Source organism: Ailuropoda melanoleuca, chromosome 18 (assembly GCF_002007445.2).
Source record: "Ailuropoda melanoleuca isolate Jingjing chromosome 18, ASM200744v2, whole genome shotgun sequence".
In the NCBI taxonomy this organism is placed as follows: Eukaryota; Metazoa; Chordata; class Mammalia; order Carnivora; family Ursidae; genus Ailuropoda; species Ailuropoda melanoleuca.
The window spans coordinates 15,064,472-15,084,978 of record NC_048235.1 but is presented as its reverse complement, the minus strand read 5'-3'; the positions used below and the strand labels follow the sequence as shown (position 1 = coordinate 15,084,978).

The 20,507-nt window shown below is 40.8% G+C and overlaps 1 protein-coding gene across 7 annotated transcripts in view; it reads left to right on the top strand.

Moving 5' to 3' along the window:
• Nucleotides 1-20,507, top strand: part of FAT1 (FAT atypical cadherin 1) — a 123,304-nt gene that overhangs the window by 37,383 nt on the left and 65,414 nt on the right. For all 7 annotated transcript variants that reach the window (XR_004621886.1, XR_004621887.1, XM_002920677.4 and 4 more), the window contains exon 3: nt 17,531-17,845. Coding sequence is in view for 5 of the 7 variants with exons in the window: in XM_002920677.4 (XP_002920723.1) it covers nt 17,531-17,845 (315 nt within the window). In the remaining 2 variants the exon portion in view is untranslated. The remainder of the gene's footprint in view (nt 1-17,530; nt 17,846-20,507) is intronic.

The following is a 20,507-nucleotide window of genomic DNA, read 5'->3' as shown; positions in this document are numbered from 1 at the left end:
GTCAAATAAATAAATAAAATCTTAAAAAAAAAATAAAAGTTAAAATATAAAAATTATAATATAGGCCCAGATATTATGAGGTTAATACATTGATTTGAATACACTGAGGTGATTTTATTGACCCCTCAGAAAAAATACTCATTCAGAAATCCACTAATATTTTATGTTTTGCTTGCTTTATATTGCGTATTTAAAATAGTAACTTACAAAAACTGTATTTTAGAGTCCAGTTTACTAGTAAAATGATGGAGATGGGAGAATGGGGCAAAAAATCTCTCCATGGTTTCTTCAGGATTTGGGTAGAGAAGAAAATTCACAAATAATTATGGTACACAAACTTTCTGCCTTACTTGCCTTGGGGGACTCATTCTAAAGGCGGCCATGCTGAGTGGATACATCTTTAATCATCTGGAAGTAAGAAATCCATTATTTTTCTAAACCAGACAGTGGTTGTCTGTTTTAATGGAACAGTTGGTTGATTACAGCTCTTCGGGGCTTTATTTTCCAGTGCTTCCAATGCTTACTTCCTGTACATATTTGAATTCAGGCTTTAGGGATTGTTAAAAATGAGTCAGAGAGTCAAAGAATTTAGAGTAGGGATTTGATTATTTTTGGTATTTTGTAACATTACAATTAGACTGTTTAAGGGAAGTAGATTTCCTTATAGCTGGAGATTCCCGCAACTTGGTTGCTTAGACATGGACCTCTGTCTACGAATACCTACGGTCTACGAATACGTATGGTGAACTTGGGTGGGTTTATGGTGTAGCCTATCTGCCAGAGAGAACAGGGTCTGCCACTGTGTTCTTTTTTAGTAGAGAATGCTGTGCTTCTTACCTAGGTTGGAGGGAATAAAGTAGTTTCTTGTAAAAGTTAACAGAAAGTCTTCCCTGTTTTTTAAAGTAACCAAATTAGGTTGGCTTTATGGAAATCAGAGATCTGTGTTAATTACAGAATCCCATAGATAGAAAGCATTATTCGGGTTGAAAATTACTGGCTAAATGCTTCAAAAAGTTAAAGAAAAGAATCTCTGAGATGTATTCAAAGGAAAAGTTAAACTGAAGTAAAAAAAAAAAAAAAGAGTTTTTTTTAAAAACACATCCTTTACCTGAGGAGTAACTAGAAGTGCACAGGCAAAGCCAGGCCTGTGTTTGCTGGTCGCCAATCTGTGATTGTTTAAGAAAATCTAAATGAAGATTTTTCATTTCAAGTAAACTTTTAGGCCTTCATATAATTTATGTTCTAACTGAAACATAGGGAAGTTTGGCTTTCCTATTAATTTTCTCTTTGTCATGGTCATTTAATGCTCCCTGATTGCCGTTCCACGCACTCTCAACTACTTGAAATTTTGGTTAAGGACAGACAGAAATGCTTCATTACCGTTTAGTCATTCATGAAATGTAAGGCTTGCTCTTGCTGTCCCTGTGAGAAGAGCTTCCTGTGAGTGCCTCTGCCTTTTTGGAATGCTTTGTTTCCTCTAAGGGCGATGCCCTTGGAATGCCCTTCCAGGAATGAAAGAAAGATGAGGTGAGTCCCAGGCCAGATAAGACGGGTATGCCCTTCTTGGTTACGTCTCGTTCATTTTGGTTTTGAGACTTTGGCTGTCTACTGTATTTTTTTTCCCAAGGGATTAGGTCGCTGGTTGATTTTCTTCCTTTTCGATATAGTGTTTCATGCACAGATGGGGCTGACTTGCTGAATTCCTGAAATGCATGACTTGATTTTTAGACATAAAAGAAGTTGCCAAAAACAATGAGAGATTGACATTTTCAGTTAGTCCAAACTGAGCACAGAAGGGTAAATGAAAACCACACCCCTGGGTTTAATACGTTGCCGTATCCGATGTAAGCTTAGATTTGCTGCATTTTTGTTTTGTTACCCTATTTACATTACCTGAAACTGTCACCTGCTGCAGTTAATACTGGTGTGGTGAAGGGGTTCATATTGGTGGGGCGAAGGGGCCTGTGATTTTCTTTTTTCCCCTCCCCTGTTAGCCCCAAATTGATGATTAACATATGGTTATTGACTCGTGAAAAGAATATTGGTTGCTTTGGAAAATACATGGTAATTATTTAAGGTTTCCGAAAGAAGTTTCATAGTTATTTCATCCTGTTGGAAAGCGGCCAGGTGTCACTTCTGCATTCCGTGGGCTGGAATGTTCAGGTGTGGAAGGCAGGCACATTCTTCTCAGGAGGAAGCATGGTTCACAGTAGCTAGTGAGTCTTGTATGCGCGCCAACAGGAAATTTGCAAAAGCACTCTCTCCCTCTCAGCCCAGTTCTGGCCTTTCTACAGACTCACTTCAGTGTCCAGCACAAAGCACTAATACGGACTGTGTGGTAGAACTTCCCATCTGGGGTGGGAATAGTACAGCTGCAGAGGGGTTCAGTCCAGATCACAGACTTTAAGAAAAAAAAAATGTAATTAAAAACATCTTTTAAAATTTTGGTTGGTTTTTTGTTGTTGTTGTTGTTGTTTTTAAAGGAGATGACCTAGTTTTTTATTGTCAAATACCCATGGTTCATAATGACCTAATTGAGTAAGTAGATAGGGCTCCTATGGAATGAATAATTTCTTATAGATTTAATAGATTTAACACATTCTTTTTTTTAAAAGATTTTATTTATTTGAAAGAGAGAAAAAAATATGTACAAGAGAGACCACAGTGGGGATTGGGGGGGTGGGAAGGGGCAGAGGGAGAAGCAGACTCCCTGCTGAGCAGGAAGCCCTACACGGGGCTCGATCTTGGGACCCCAGGATCATGACCTGAACCGAAGATAGATGCTTAGCTGACTGAGCCACCTAGGCGCCCCTAGATTTAATACTTCTTAAATCCAAATAAACATGATTAATTTTAGCTTATTTTCTTAAGCATAGATCAGTAATTTACTAAACTATTAATTTACTTATTCAGTTATTTGCTTATTCAATTATTTGCTTAAGTGAATTACAGAATGCCTGTATGTTAGCTCAGTGGAATTAATTAGTCATCTTACTGTGCTATAACTCTTGAAAACAACAGGAAAATACAGTTTTATTAAATTTTATATGCAATATTTTGCTAAAAATTTTATTAAAATTTTTTCCGTGAAGATTTTGGGTGTCACTGCAGGAATGTAACCATTTTCAGAGGGACTCCCTGATTGCTAAAACGATTAATAACTCCAGAGGGTGAGCAGAGAGAATGAAGAACCAGGCAACAAGCCCTCATGGTCCTTGATGGATCTGTGATCTTGTGAAGGAGAAGAACCAGTTTATTGGACTCTCCTAGAGGCCTGGCAGGAGGCTGTGGGGACGGAGGAGAGGGGAAAAGTCTTTGTGGCCCGGGAGTCTGTGTGTCAGCGGTCTCAACTCCTTGCTTGGCTCCCCAGAGGATGAGAACTTTGGAGAAGTCACCAGTGGCCTTTGCAAGTGAAGCTTTGGGAGAATTTCATAGAAGCAAGATTTCAGATGGTGGAAAAAGGCCTTGATGAAGAGCTCCTTAATTTGTTCACTTGCTGATAACTATTTATTTATGTTTATTTTTTATTTTTTTGCCTGTGACCATTTAGTGACAGCCTCGCACACGCCAGCGCGTGGTTGCCGGAGTTCTGCACCGTACAAGGTGCGCGAACAGTCCTGTGGACTCGTGGAGCTTTCTTTCTAGAGCGAGGAGACTGCTAAGGAGACACGTGCTGGGAAAGATGCGCACACACGTTCTGCTTAGAAGTGCTGTGCGAAGCTGGAACAGGGGAGCATGACGGTGTTTTTGGAGGCTGTTGATGGATGAGACCTCCTTGAAAACCGACTTGTCAGGGAAGGACTTCTGAGTAGGAGGCCGCGTGCGCTGGGACAAGAGTGACAAGAGTGGAGAGGCAGCCCTTTGAGGGCGATGTTTGATCCTAGGGAAGCGCACCCTCCAAAACAGGAACAGGCATGTGTGGCTGGAGTCGACAGGGCGGGTGAGAAAGGCAGGGGCCCGGTGGCACGGAGGCGTGCGGTCCAGGACGTCCGTCCCAGGGACGGGGGTGGCCCTGCCTTACAGGGCAGCGGGGACCAGCAGCGTGTCCCCTTCAGTTCAGTGGTACATGCTACTCTTTTTTCCCCTACTGCTGACGCCTTCCTGTCCTCAAGCCCTGTTGCTTCCTTCGTTTCCCAGTCCAGGCTGTAGGCTCGCCTCCTCGGGACGCCTGCAGGTCATCACCAGGAACCAGCAGAAAGGAAGGAAGATGCTCCTCTCTTTTGCTCCGCTCTCCTGTCAGTTCTGCTGGCTTGCCAAACCAGTTTTCCTCTTTGGTAATAGACTTTCTTTTTCTTTTGGATAAACACCCTTGGATGAGATTGCTGTTTTTAACTACGTATAAAGGAAATCATTAAAAGCCAGTTCTTTTCTCTCAGAAGCATATTTCTTATTTAAAAAAAAAAGTCTTTGCATGTCTAGGGCATAAAACACTTTCAGTTAGAAACTATTTTCGACTTTTAGCAGTTCAGAAGGTAAGTTACTAATATTTTGGGAGAAATCTCGGGGGGGAGTATGATGCATATTGTTGCACCTGGGTGGGGGCCTTAGGTGTTCCTTCACAGGTCTAGTGAAGGAGGCACGCTAACGTGCCTCATCTCCATACAACGCTAATAGTTTCGTACTATGGTGACTAAGGGTTAACTGTTACGTAGATACAAGGTTTATGCTTCAAATAAATTTTTTTAGCGATCATGGTACATTCTAGCAGTCATTTCTGTTGAACTTGGTTAGTTTTAACTCATAAATCGATAATGACGACTGGGACCTTGCTGAAGTTTGATCAAAATTTGATGAAAATAAGCGGGGAAGGAGATAGTATCTAGGGCAAAGATGGACATAATGTTCTTTGCTCCAGAAATTTCCAATTTGATTCTTTCCAGTTTTGACTATCAAGCCGTACTTGAGATTGGGACTTTATAGAGTCTCGTAAAAGTCATTCTGTACTTGATTGGGGCATGGGAGAGAGTTAACAGTTGTCAAAGGCTGCTTGAGCGGCATTGACACGGGCTGTGCACACATAACCTATTTTTTTATACCATCAGTGGAAATTATTTATTTATGTCTATTGAAGATGTTGCCACAGGGGTCTAAATTTGGCTCTGCAGTATTCAGTTCAGAACACTTAGGAGTATTTTGGTCACCTGGTCTTTAAGTGATTCCGATAGTTCTCTTTAAATGCCACTTTATCACAATGTAGTTTCTGTTGGCCAGTTTACTCCCTGGAGTCATAGCAGGGTCCGTGTAAGTACAGAGCTTAGGAATCAAGGTGTTACCCTTCTGGTAAGAGTCTTGCTAAATCTTGACTTCGCTTTAGTTTCTCAAGTATCACAATAGGTTATTAGTAGTAATTACCTTTATTTTATTTTATTTATTTATTTTTTTAAAGATTTTATTTATTTATTTGACAGAGATAGAGACAGCCAGCGAGAGAGGGAACACAAGCAGGGGGAATGGGAGAGGAAGAAGCAGGCTCATAGTGGAAGAGCCTGATGTGGGGCTCGATCCCATAACGCCGGGATCACGCCCTGAGCCGAAGGCAGACGCTTAACTGCTGTGCCACCCAGGCGCCCCCAATTACCTTTATTTTAAACTATTCACTTAGTCCTTCCAATACATCTGTTTTCCTCATTTTATATGTGAGGAAATTGAGGCATAACTTGAGTTTCCGAGTTCTTACAGGTGTTGGGTTTGGCAGTAGATGGGTGTTTAAAGTAGCCGAATATTACCTCTAAATTGCACCTTTTAGATTTGTAAAATAATTTGAATTTTTAAAATTTAAAAACTGCTTTGGAGTTAAGATAGAATTTAATACAGAACTCTTTTTTTGGATCAGAAGTGAGGGGAAATGTGATTTTGGAATGGATAGGAAAGGGAGGGGGGATTTGTGTTTGCTTCAACTGGTGTTCAGTGGTGTTCAGTTCACATAAAACGTACCTACCTTTTGGCAGAGCTGAACTGCACGTGGGTCTTTTCGGTTTTCTTTCAAGAACCGTAAATGGGTTCCATGTTCTGTGTTTCGAGCCTGTCTCATAGGAAGCCTAAACCCTTAGAGAAAGGAGGACGTGCTCTTCTACCAGCCTCGTGCGGTCGAGGACTCTGGAGACAGAGCTGTGTTTATCTAGTGGCCAGTGTAATACCGGCCTGTAGCAGAGGGATCTCATTCCTTTCCTTCTTTAGCCCGGGAGTGCTGGAAGGAGTTTGGCATGAGGCTTTGGCATTGCAACTGACATTTTAATCACTGAATAGCGCCTTGTCTTCCTGATGCGAAAACATACTTTGCAATACAAATGTCTTGGGCAGTTGTTCCTCCGCTTATGGAAACCTGTCCATCACTCTTCACTTTGAAAGGTTGCTTTAACATTGCTGACATTTCTTAAGTTCTGTTGAGTACACTTTGGATTAATCCTTTACACATACAGGTTTGAAAATTTTATGCACTGCACGTGTATTTCTTGTAGAAAGAATTAGAAAACAACACAAAGAAAAAATTCATTCCTATAACCCAATATTTTTAGTATGTATATACCCCCCTCTCCCTGTATTTAGGTAGCTCACAAAATGGAATTGTTACAGTCTTTTTTTTTTTTTTTAATTACTTAATTACATGTTGCATCATTAAATTCAGGCAGGGACTCATAACCTAAGAAAGATTTATTTGGCCTTTGTGTAAAAAATATGTATAAAATAGAAAATATTAAAATACCTAGTTGTTAAATTACTATGTTTCCTTTCTCAAATACTTGTGCTTTCTTCCCCTTCTCTCCTCAGTGTTTCAGAGAATAAATTACTCTTTTATTTAACTATCTTTCCCACAAGACCCTATTTTACTGCTCTTGGTTTCTCTAGCACCTCATACCATGCTTGGCAAACAGTAGGAACCCTGTTTGTTGAATGAATTAAAGAAAGTGTAAATCAAGAATGCCAGTTTTAAGATCAATTTCTAGGAAGATCCAGACTACATTATAAGCAACATAAAATCCTTTTTAATGAAGAGGATATTATAGGATATAATTTTTAAAAATTAAAAAAAAAATCTGTTTTTGACTTTTTCATCTAGTCCCAATATTTCAGTGAGATTTCTTTTCCAAAGAGGAGTATTCCTTAAAATACCAGTTTTTATGTGATACAAAACTTACAGCGGGCTTAACATTTAGAGTTCTGGACCTACCACCCACCGCTCAGTATTTTAAAGTTACTAAGTGCACTCACAGCTCAATTATGATCTTCTCACAGTGATCATAGATTATGTAATGCTTTATATACCACCTATTATGTTTAATGTAATATAAATTCAGTCTGAATTTTTATGTAGCAAGATCATAGGAAGAATACAGTGCACCTCTGAACAACGCAGGGATCAGGAGTGCTGCCGTCTCCCAGCCTCCTGGCAGTTGAAAATCTGCATATAACTTGACTCCCCCGAAACTTAACTAATAGCCTACTGTTGACCAGAAGCTTTACCGATAACATAGTCTATTTAACACATACTTTGTGTGCTTACATGTATTATATATGGTTTTCTTGTAGTAAAGTAACCTAGAGAAAAGAAAATGTTAAGTCATAAGGAGGAGAAAATACATTTACAGCACTATACCGCATTTGTCGAAAAAGATCCACGTGTGAGTGCACACCTGTGCATTTCAAACCCACGTTGTTCGGAGGTCACCTGTGCGAACCAACCTTCTGGATCTAGAACAGCGTTGGATTCTATTTCATGTCCTTTTTCCTTTTTTATCCTAAACATAGTCAGATGGGATTCTTGAAATTTGTGTAGCGATCTCTTTGGCCCACATTTAGTTGGGTTTATACTTTATGTCCTGTCCTTCCTTCTTCCATGGGCAAATGCTGGTAAACTTCTGTTATGTGTTAATTTTGCTTTTCGTTACTAGTGATGGATTAGTGGGGACAACCTACACAGGCTTACAGGAAAGAGGCTTGAGAGCCAGCCCTCCCTGTTGCATCACAGCTCTGCTCCCCCTTAGGGATGAGGAAAGCAGAGGAGAGCACAGCACGCTGGTGCTCAGGAGTCTGGGCTGTGGAGCTGGTAGGCCAAGTTTTGGATTCTTTCTTCTCTGCACCTGGTTGGGTAATTTAAGGCAATTTACTTAACTTTTGAGGCTTAAACAAGGTATAAAATGTAAATGCTGTGATGGCTAACTGGTAAGGGAGGTGAATAAATGATTTTGGACAAGTGACTTTTCAGCTAGAAAACAATGCATCAGGAGCGTGAGGAAAGACCACCGAGCTTACAGAGTAATTGTGAGGATTAAATAATATGGCAGGGGCGCCTGGGTGGCTCAGTCAGTTTAAGTATCTGACTCTTGATTTCAGCTCAGGTCATGATCTCAGGGTCCTGGGATCGAGCCCCGGGTCAGGCTCCATTCTCAGCGTAGGGTCTGCTTAAGATTCTCTCTCTCCCTCTGCCCCTCCCCCTGCTCTTGTTCTCTCTCTCAGATAATATGGCATATAGCATTTGCTGAGTGTACATCCAGTAAATATAACGTGGAAAAAATAATCAGCATTGAACTTGTACAGCTGCTAACATACAGGACAAACTACTAGAAACATTGCCATAAGTATGTGAAATGTATCCTTTGAATTTTAATGCCTCCAAGGCTGTTTTATGTATGTAGTTTTATCCAGTTAATGTGTATTCAGATGTTACTTCTGATGTCCAGGGACAATCCTCTTTAGGAGAGCTTATCCGTGAAAGCCCTCGTTAACAGTATTAATGATTCTGACATGGAAATCAGAACTTGGAATCATTTCTCAACAGAGCATGAAAACATGGTTTAGCAGAGCTTGCCATGGGAATGACTCTGCAAAGCTGCGGAAATCCCTGGACTTGAAACATGATGCTTAAAATCTGATTATGAACTTAATTAATATGTTTTAGTAAGTTTGCAAGTCAGAAAGCTTCCTCAGCTAATTTTAAAGTTATTGCAACAATTTTAATTGAAAGAGTTGATAGATCTACATTTTAATTAAGAGGATTTAAATAGGCAGTTTAAATAATGAAAAAACAGATTGGCAGTTACTGCATAAAAAGCTTTCCCTTTAATCATTAATTTGTGACCTAACTGTGGGCAATATAATTACAGAATTTCCTAGACCTAAAACTTTGTAAGTTGCTTCATATATAAATACTTTTGAATTTTAGTTGTTGAAGCTGTCAGACTGTCCATTGTTACACATATGTTTATATTAATGAAACAGATAAATACTTGGAAAGAAAGTATATCTAAAAACAAAGGGAAAATAAAACGCGAAGGTTATACTAGCAAAAAGGGCTGCTGGTGCTTAACAGTTTTTCTTTTTATGTGCATTTTAAATATGGCTTAAAAGTCATTGTTATAGAAATTTAAAGAATAAAAACATTGGTTCATTGGGTTGATTTTCTTTATTGTCTCTCCATCAGCGTGTTTATTTGTAGGCCTTCCCCCCCCACACCTAAAATTGTGTGTTCGTGTGATTTTTATTTTTAAAACAGAGCTAAACAGAACCAAGGTAATACTTTATATACTTTTATAAAGGTTTTTCATTTGTTAATTTGTATATCACTGACCTTTTCCTATGTAATTAATATACACATCTTTTTTTTTTTAAGGTTTTATTTATTTGAGAGAGAGAGAGAGAGCGTGAGTGGGGAGAGAGGCAGAGGGAGGGGGAGAAGCAGACTCCCCACTGGGCAGGGAACCTGAGGTGGGCCTTGGTCCCAGGACCTTGGGATCATGACCTGAGCCGAAGGCAGACGCTTAACCAACTGAGCCACCCAGGTGCCCCATACACATCTTTTTTTAAAGCTGTATCACATTTACTGTTATGTGGTGTTAAATGGTTTCCTTTTTCTCCTGAAACTGTGACGTGTGCTTAATGTCTTAAGGCACAGAACAACAAGGTTTCTGTTGCATCACGCACTTTACCTAGATCCCCAAATGCTGTGAAGACAGCAAAACCGATTTTTTTCCCATCTGGTCATTACGTTTTTTACATTCCATTGAAGCCAGGACTTTTTCTGTGGAAACTGCAGGCTGTGTTCAGTTGCTTTCATGCTTCTCTGTAATTAGAGGACCCAGCCAGAGACGGGGAGGTGCTGTTGCACGGTCCTCGGAAGCCAGTGTCTTTGGGATTGAATCCCAGTTCCACGTGCACCAACGGTGCCTTTGGGCAAGTCGTGAGCACCGTTCCCTCCCCTGTGAAATAGGGTTGGTCCCATTACCTACTTCTTACGGTTGCTGTAAGATTAAGTGAATTAAAGTAGAAGAGCTTAAAATCGCGTCGGTCGCGTCGGTCGCATCGTGAGCTCCACGTGTGTATTTGCCGTGGTTACATTGCCAGCAGCGTCGTTAACATTTCCTGAGCTTGCTGGGTTTCCAGTCACAAATGGCTTCTCATAAAATGACACAGCAGGTCATTGGTTCTGAAAGGTCAGGTCGTGGTAATAATCAGTACCATGTCTTTAGTTGAACCGGAGAGAGAATTGTACAGCAGGACTTACTCGGGTTTTAGCGCTAAGAGGTAGAGAGGCACCCGTAGAACTGTGCAGCGTGCTGGTGTCCTGCCCAGCCGTTTGCGTGGCCCATGCGGGGTGCTGTGTGGTGCGTTCATTTTACTTATTTTGACTTTTCTTTTTATTATCAAAAGCCTGGGATATTTACTAATTTGTATGGTCTCAGGCATTTAAAAATTAGATTTATAGGGGCAAGTGCCTGGCCGGCTCAGTCGTAGAGCTTGTAACTCTTGATCTCGGGGTCTTGAGTTCAAGACCCGTGTTGGGTGTAGAGCTTACTTAAAAAAAAATTTGATTTACATATATATAAAATTGTGTATTTAATGAAAAGAAGATGAAAACAAATTCAGAAAAATTTTATCACTTAAAGAAGGAAACAGATTAACAGAAAAATTGAGTGGATAGTATGAAGTTCCCATAGCGCCCCAGTGCCCCACACAGTTCACCCTAGTAACCTCCTACATGAGTATGTTTGTCATCATTAAGGAACACATGCTGATACGTTCTTATCAGTAGTTCACTCAGCCCATAGTTCATTCAGATTTCATTAGCTTTTTCCTGGTGTTCTTGTTCTGGTCCAGGATCCTGTGCAGGCCCCCCATCACATTTAGTCCTTCTGTCTCCTCGACAACTCTTGGCTGTGACTGTTTCTCAGAATTCCCTGGTTGGTGACGGACGTCCGTTTTTCAACAACACTTGCTTAACAAGCTCCCACTAGTTACCATGCCCTAAACAAAACATCTCTGCCCTCAAAGCGTTTGCATTTTCAGAGGGAGCTTATAGTCTACTTTTTAAAATTGATTTCATAGCAAATTAATATTGAATGTGACAACTGTGAGACTTCTGATTTTTTTCCCTAGTAGGAAAAAATTGAGTAACCATTTATGGATTAATTCCAGACACATAGATCTTGCATCTCTAGTGTGTCGAAGGTATCTGTTCTTCTAAAGTGTGTATTGTTGAAAAAAAATTTTTTCTAAAAATTTAGTATTGCTTTTATATTTGGGAAGACATTTATCTCTGGAAGAGTTATTCTGTGTGTGAGGAGACTACAGAATTGGAGGAAGGAGTAGTCAGTTGCTTTTCCCTGTAGGGAAAATATTATCCAAAATTATATTTCATGTTTAAGTTTTTCTTATGATTGACTAAAGAGGCTTTTCATACAGTTGCTGTCTTAAGTTTGGTTCCAGAAAAGTTAAAAAAAATAATAATAATAAGGCATGTGGCATGATCTACCAGAAAGGAAAGTAAGTTTTGCAAATGTATGTTGCCAGGCCATTGCTGATAAGTTTTTTTTTTTTTTTAAAGATTTTATTTATTTATTTGACAGAGATAGAGACAGCCAGCGAGAGAGGGAACAAAAGCAGGGGGAGTGGGAGAGGAAGAAGCAGGCTCATAGCGGAAGAGCCTGATGTGGGGCTCGATCCCATAAACGCCGGGATCACGCCCTGAGCCGAAGGCAGACGCTTCACCACTGCGCCACCCAGGCGCCCCTTCTGATAAGTATTTTTGAGTTGCAGTAGCTGAAGAATATGAAATAGCGAGGTTTTGTTGAAACTTCTGGCACTGGGGCTTGATAAGGGGCCAAGACCTGTTCAACAAAGAAAATAGGAAAATTCCAGGAAGAAAGATGTTCTGTGGCCATGGAAATTTGAGTTAGTTAGAATACTTTTGGCAGTATTCTGGGTATGTATAATTTTACTTTTGCCTTAAAAAGGACTGTGTTGAAAGCATCTTGTTCCACCTGTGTCAGCTGGGGGACATGCTGGCCTTCCCTGTTCAAGGACGATATTCGAGTTAGCATCATTAACCGTCGATGGTGGGTAATAGGGATTAGTTATTCTTGGAAACCTTCCTCTACTTTTGGTTCATTTACTTGAGCCACTAATACCTTATGTACCCTGTGACCCTGGAATAATCAGTCCGTGGAAAGACAGCATCGGTGCCCATCTAATTATTATATATGGACAGGCATGAATCTTCTAGAAAGACCTTTTGCTGTGAGCTCCATTTTCAGCCACATTGGTCAAGCTCTTTTAACAGTTACGTTGTATTTATTTCCCCTTTCAGCCTAGCTGTTCCACGGTATGCACATTTAAAGTTAGTTTCCATAGTGACATCTGGTGGTGGCTTTGAAATCGTAGATAGTATGTTTGGAATGATAAATATTTTTACTTTAATAGCTCCAGATTTCTGGCTTCTTTCAAATTTTTCAGCTTATTAACAACTTTCCTTGAAAATGTCTTCATTGTATTCTTGAGGTTGGAAAGCAAGTCATTTATTGCCCCTGTCATGTTTCATTAAAGCAAAGGAATGATTCCTTGTAACATTGCTGGGTGGTGCATATAACAGGCTTGTCTAAACTTGTCTCCGTCCTCAAAATATACATCCCAGAATCACGAAGCAGCACCCCTACCTCAGCTACTGCTCGTGTACCAGAACCTCGTGATTAGAAAGATGTCGTTCTCGCATTCAGAAGGGCTAGGCTCCCTGGTACTTTCTCCCTCCTGTGTGGCTGGAGGGACTGTTGTGGAAGATCTGGGCTCCCGCTCCTCTCTCAGCCTGGGCTTACGCATCATCTAGTCCCATGCCGTTGCTCTCTCAGAAAGTGAAAACAGAATCAAAAAATAGGATAGAGATGGCAGAGAAAGAAGGGAAAGATGTTTGAAGACACGGGGAAGAACACCGGGGATGAGACCGGATGTCTGTCTGTGCCCAATAAGTATGGTATCACTGTGGTGTGCGTTAATGAGAGGTATCTTAAGGGCTGGAATTTGAATATTTATCTTTGTTGTTGGTTCCTTAGAGAATTGTTTCAGGGAGAGGGAATTTATACCATAGTGCGGAATCAGTGGTTAGTGGAAGCTGGTTATTGGAAGCTGGGTCATGCATAGGGAGAGAGAAGTAGGCGTGGGGTGGTTTTGAGACAAAACCGTAGATTCACTTCCGGTGCTGGCGAGGAGCCTTTTAGTTGTTGCTTTCCCGTGTCAGAGGTACCAACTAGAAGTCCTCCGCATGGAATTTTGAGGATTTCTCTTTTACGAATGAATGAAGGCACTGCTGAAGTTTTCCGTGTGTCCGTGCTGCTTGTGGCTGCCAGACGGACTGGGAACACGGGTAGGAATATGGACACCGTGACTGGGAGAGTGGACGCTGCTTGTGGTCAGACTTCCAGACAGTGGGTCTGCAGGTGGTCTCAGAGGCCAGGACCTCCGTAAAGAACGATCAGTTGTGACGAGCCCATGACTGAGGCAGTGCCTCCTTCTGGATTCCAACTCTAGACCCGCTTAGCTTCCTACACCTGACAGATCCTTTCCACTTTGTGTAAAAACAAGGGAGCTGCACTGTTGGGGTGCTGCGGGGTTGCTGGTCTACCGTTGTTGATTTCAAGGGCACCAATGCTAGGTCTGCTGCTGTCTTTCTTCCCGTATTGTGTAGACTGCTTCCAGCCGGTCCTGGCCCAGCGGTCTGCTCTCCCAGGTTCAAGGCAGAGCTCAATGCGGTGCTTTATGCCTGCGTCACAAGTTTCTGCCTGGGAGGCTTCAATAGATGCTTCTCGTGACTGAACAGGCAGATGAAAAAGCACAACATAAAATAGCTTTGCATACGTGTGGTCTTTTCCCACCTACTTTCTGCTTTTAAAATAGTGCTTACAATTACAATCAGCAGTTAGAATAGTACGTGGGCACTGCCCCTGAATGTCTGTGACCAAGCAGAGTCCTTGAATCCTCTCTCTTCTATTGTCTTTTAAGTGTGGGGAGGACCCTTACTTAAGCAATTGAGAACTTGTAATGTCTCCTTATGGCCCCCAGTGTCCTTGGTGGTGTGGAGCGTGTGACCGTGCTGCTGGGCCTGATCATGACAATATAGCCCATGGCGAAGACCCTGAGTTCCAGAGTCAGACAGTCTCGGATCCCACTTCTGCCCCGTAACTGTTGATCGGGGGCTGTTTCTTTTTTTCCTTTTCCTTTCCCTTTTCCTTTCCTTTCCTTTTTTAAGATTTTATTCATTTATTTATCAGAGCACAAGCAGGGGGAGCAGCAGCAGAGAGAAGCAGGCTCCCTGCTGAGTAGGGAGCCCGATGTAGGGCTTGAACCCAGGACCCCGGGACCATGACCTGAGTTGAAGGCAGACGCTTAACCGACTGAGCCACCCAGACCCCCCTGCTCTCTAACTTTTAATGTTGAGTAATATCTGGAAGTTACCTGGGACTTGGAAACGTCCCCTCCTAGTGGTGGCTAGGAGGTCATGAAGAGGATATGGTTGTTCCTCTAGTTGCCAGGTGATAGGGGAGAGAAGGGTAGCTCCCAGCAGAAGGCATCCCGTAATTGAACACCACAGTCTGGGTGCTCACAGACTAGACTCGAAGCAGAATTTGATGGAAAAGAAATAGCTGCTTTTGTCTGTGATTTTAAACCTTGTATTTGCATTTTATATTATATACTTATATATAAAATGTGAATACATGTTTTCTTTTTTTCCTTCCATCTTGAAACTGGAGAAAGCTATTATATGTGAATGAACATTTAATAGAGTCCTTCCGAATCCTGACGTGTAAAAAAATGAATAAGAGGTTTCACTTGTTTTTTTAGAGTTTTCACATTAAATTTTGTTTACTACACTTTTGTCATACTGCCACGGGCCGATGGCCTTTTGTTGGCACTGATGTCAACGATTCTTGGTGTTTGAACTCTGGCTCTGCCATTTATTATGACCCTGGGGAAATTCCTCATCTCTCTTAATCTAAGGTTTTCATCTGTGGTATGGGAATAATAACACCACACGTAGTCGGGTTGGCTGTCATGACCAAATACGATAGTGCATGTAAGACCATTGTCATAGCACCTGGCATGTAGTAAACACTGAACATACTTGTTTCTGTAATTATCATTGTTATTAAATGCCTACAGATCCCATTTAGAGGGACACAGTTTTAAAAAGTCGATAGCAGCAAGAATTATTTGAGTATTAGAACCAGAAAGAGGTGAATACAGGCCCCAGGTAGCCGTCTTCCTGAGATTTGCTAATACTTCACCTGTCAAATGAATTATGTTACATTTTAATGGCAGAACACAGAGGAACATACGTACACTCATTTATTAATATGCAATCCTAGTAGAAAGAACATTCTGTTATTCCCTGACTTCCTTTGTATCCCTTGATGGGGGCGATGAAAAGAGAAACTGGAAAAGATTATTTTTCCTTGGTCACTAAGGATGCTCTTTCAGGCTAAAAACAGGTAGAATTTTACTAATTTAGTGAACAGTGAACAGATTGGGTATGCATAGACTGTGTTTGGAACAGACAAAAAGGAAAACGTTGAATTTTTCTGCCCACACCTCTGCTGCATAGGGAGACCAGTTAGCTCCTTTTTATTTAAGAGTTGTGAGGCTTTGTTCATTATTTCTAGGAGTATTACAGATCCATTTTGAGCGTTTGCTGAGAATTAGTGAAACAGTTGTAAATAATTATGTTTTCTGAATAGCAGTACTCATTTCATGATCATCTGTTTCACATGTTAATATTTAGTTAAGTTTGGTATTTATAACTTGTAAACCTTTTGGGAAATGTTAGATATAATGATCTGACATTCAAAACAAGTGAGTCTCTGTGACATTAATTACTTCACATAAGCAAAGATTTACATTTACGCAGTGATCAGAAAGTAAGAAATACAGATTTATGTTTGGTTGGGATAAATACTGTCTCAGTGCAGATTAAATTGACATTTGTTCTTTTTCCTGTAGTATTTTGCATTAAATAAGAAACCAGTAATGCTAGAGTTATAGGAGTTCCAGTGTCCAACCTGGACCATAGTGTTGAAACCCCAAAAGTAGCATTCGTTCGGAATGATTAATGCACAAGGAAAAAATGTAATGACGTATTTTGGGAAAGCCAAAGGACAGGATCACACCATTAAATAAAAAGGTGGGATTTGCCTAAGAGTAATGGATATTTCCATTTTATCATCATCCTGAGAAGTGGTTGATCCAGGGATTAAGTAAGGTTTTGACTGGTTTTAGTGGCTGGGCTAGAACATGACCAGACACTTGAACCCTTTTCTTTATAATCCTATAACTCATCTTTTACTGGTTGACTTAGTAGGAAATGTTTTCTAGTTTGGATCCCCACTGAAGGACTTTCTGTACCAACTTTAATTAAGGCATCTATTCATTTTTGTTCATTGATTAAATAAATAAATACCGGGCTGGGTCAGGTGTTATACTGGCATTCAAGAAGGATGTGGCCTCTGTCCTTGTGAAACTTATATATTGTCGTGGGAGAATTTATATTTTTAGCACACCGGTTGTCTTGCCATGAGCCTAAGGGGATTCATTCCGTGCACGAGAGACTTGAGCAAATGAGAGACTTGAGCAAACCTTTATTCTGGATTTTTGAAACGCTGTACTCTGTTTTCTTAGCCACTGTAAAGGGTGTGTATTACCAACCACAACGTGCCGAGGAGCATTGCTGTAGCCTCTTTATCTAAACTCTAGTGGTCATGGGAACGCAGTGTGGGAAGCAGGGGCTGCTAGATGGTGGGGACTCTGATCTGGGCCACGGCTTTTTGATTCTGTCTGGGTCCCTGGTTGACCTCTAGAAAAATCTGCAGATCTCAACTGGTCATAAATTTCATCTTTGGAAACACAGACTATTGGGCTATTAACTGAGCTGTTAGTGCCCATCTCAGTGGGTTGTTCTGAGACTTCAACGACCTACTCTTTGTAGACTGTTCTGCATAGTGCCTGACATCTAATACTGACGAAGACTTTTATAGTCGATACCACGTGCCAAGTGCTCTTCTCATTGTGAATGTGTGTATTCGTTCATTTGATCAACCCGTGAACATACTGCTCTGTTTTATAGAAAGCCACAGAGAGGTGAGGCACCTTGCCCAAGGTCATGCAGCTCTGAGTGACACACAAGCCCTTGAGAAATGAGAACTGTTACTGAGGCTGACCCTTGGTCAGCGTGGCAGTTGGTGGTTGTTGACAAGTGGTCGTCTTCTTTCTTTCACAGGTGTCGTAGAGACTGCAGAGCGACTGGACCGGGAGTCCACCCCCCACTACTGGCTCACAGTCTATGCCACGGATCGGGGTGTCGTGCCTCTCTCGTCCTTCGTCGAGATCTACATAGAGGTCGAGGATGTCAATGACAACGCACCGCAGACGTCAGAGCCTGTTTACTATCCAGAGATAATAGAAAATTCTCCCAAGGATGTATCAGTGGTCCACATAGAGGCATTCGATCCAGATTCTAGCTCTAATGACAAGCTGATGTATAAAATTACAAGTGGAAATCCACAAGGATTTTTTTCAGTACACCCTAAAACAGGTACGTGGTAATAGTATTCTGTGAAACACTTCTTGGTATTTTTCTTAATTTTGATAAATCGTTTCCCTTTTGAGTTATTCAAAACAAGGCTTTATTTCCTGATGAGAATTTAGTCCAAATGTTTTTCTTTCCCCCCTTTGGACTCGTTTTTATAGAGCTTATTACTTTATCGCTTTGCTCATTAGTAGAATTTCACTTTCAGGTGAAAAACGAATACAGTGTTTCAGTAGTAGCTCCTAAATTAGTGATATATTGTAAACTCACCGCAAATTCTGCCACTGCTAAGGATTCCAATTTTCCTGAACTCTGCTTTTTATGAAGAATTATCAAAGGAATTTATTTCACAATTCACAGTATTTTTCTGTGTGGTTTTAGAATTTTTTCGTAGAGCAGTGCTATGTCTCTGTCGGCAGTAGGGGATCAAGATTCAGCAGATTTCAAATTGGGAGCAGTTACTTTCTTGAACTGATACATCCTTCTGTTTCCCCAGGGTCTGACCCCCTGCTTGTAAGTGGGTAGCTCCTTGACTCCAAAATCCTCGTCAACTTTTAATCTTTGTTCTTTTACATTTGACAGTACTTCTGATTTTTTCCCACTGTTCTTGCTTCGTGTCACAAAAAAAGAGCTTCCATGTTGCTGTCATTTGTGTCATACTCTTTGATTTCTCGATCACAGTTGAGACAGAATCGCCATATGACATTGAGAGGACAGTTGATTTGTAGGAAAGAAAACTTCTTATCGGGTAGATCACTGGCCTTTGAATGCAGGGATGTTTCAGTGATGCGTACGGTACTTTTCAGTAGAATCTGGTTAACAGAAAGTTCTGAAGAGGGAGACTGACTGTAATGCACGTACATTCCCCATCATGTCTTTGCTGATTCTCTTTCCCTATTCTAGCGGAGTTGGCCTCTTCAGTTACTGGGTTGTCTATTGCATACGTGAAGGAAGTAATGTACAAAAATCAAATTAAGGAAGTAGTCTCCACTTCCTTACCAGTCTTTGCTGTCCCTTTTGGGTACTATTCTTACTTTGTAACGTGCTTTGTTGAACTCAAAACAGTTCTCGAGGTAGAAGGAAGCCTGAGGTCAGTGTGTCTGTGGACCAAAACTACTGTACAAAGATACCAGTAGAGATCAGTGTGTATGTTTTGTCTTTTAAAAAGCATGTTAAAATGTTGCTTTTTAAACCTCTTGTCATTCATAGTCTGTCTTGGTTGTTCAGAGTAAACTTAAGTACAAGATTTATCTCGAATGTTTGAGATTTACTTTTGCGTGGTGTCTGCTTGAGATTCTCTCTCTGCCCCTCCCCCTACGTGTGCACGCATACTCTCTAAAAAAATTAAAACAAAAACGATTTAAGAATGGTTGAACTGACCAAGTACAACATCCACTCATGATAAAAACCTTCTGCAAAGTAGCTCTGAAGGGAACATCTCTCAACATAATAAAGGCCTTATATGAAAGACCCACAGCTAATATCAGCCTTAATGGTGAAAAACAGAGCTTTTCCCCTAAGGTCAGGAATAAGACGAGGATGTCCACTCTCTCCGCTTTTATTCAACCTAGTGCTGGAAGTCCTAGCCACAGCAGTCAGGCGAGCAAAAGGGATACAAGGCATCCAGATTGGCAAGGAAGAAGTAAAACTCCTGCTATTTGCTGATGACATGATACCGTATATAGAAAACCCTAAGGACTCCACCAAAAAACTGCCAGAACTGATAAGTGAATTCAGCAGAGTCACAAGATACAAAATCACTGTACAGAAATACAACCTATTTCCGTTGTATTTGAAGCAGCAGTAGGAGAATTTAAGAAAATAATGCCATTTACAGTGGCACTCAAAATAAGATACTAGGGATAAACCTAAGCAAAGAGATGAAAGACCTGTACTCTGAAAACTATAAAAAAACTCATGAAAGAAATTGAAGATGACACAAAGAAATGGGAAGATATTCTGTGATCACAGACGGGAAGGACAGATATTGTTAAAATGTCTCTGCTACCCAAAGCAATCTGCACATTTCATGCAATCCCTTTCAAAAGACCAACAGCATTTTTCACTAGCATACAATCCTGAAAGTTGTATGGATCCACAAAGGACCCGGAATAGCCAAAGCAATCCTGAAAAAGAAAAGCAAAGCTGGAGGCATCACAATTCCAGACTTCAAGTTATATTACAAAGCCGTAGTGATCAAGACAGTACGGTACTGGCACCAAAATAAACACAGAGATCAATGGAACAGAACAGAAAACCTAGACATAAACCCACAACTGTATGATCAATTAATCTTTGACAAAGCAGGAAGGAACACCCAATGGCAAAAAGATAGTCCCCTCAACAAACAGTGTTGGGAAAACTGGACCACTTTGTCACACCGTACACATAACAAATTCAGAATGGATTAAAGACCTAAATGTGAGGCCTGAAACCATAAAAATCCTAGAAGAGAGCACAGGCAGTAACTTCTTTGACATTGGCCGTAGCAGCTTTTTTCTAGATATGTTCCTGAGGCAAGGGAAACAAAAGCAAAACTAATCTGTTGGGACTACATCAAACTACATAAAAACTTTCTGCACAGCAAAGTAAACAGTCAAAACTAAAAGGCAACCTACAGAATAGGAGAAGATATTTGCAAAAGACACATCTGATAAAGGGCTAGTAT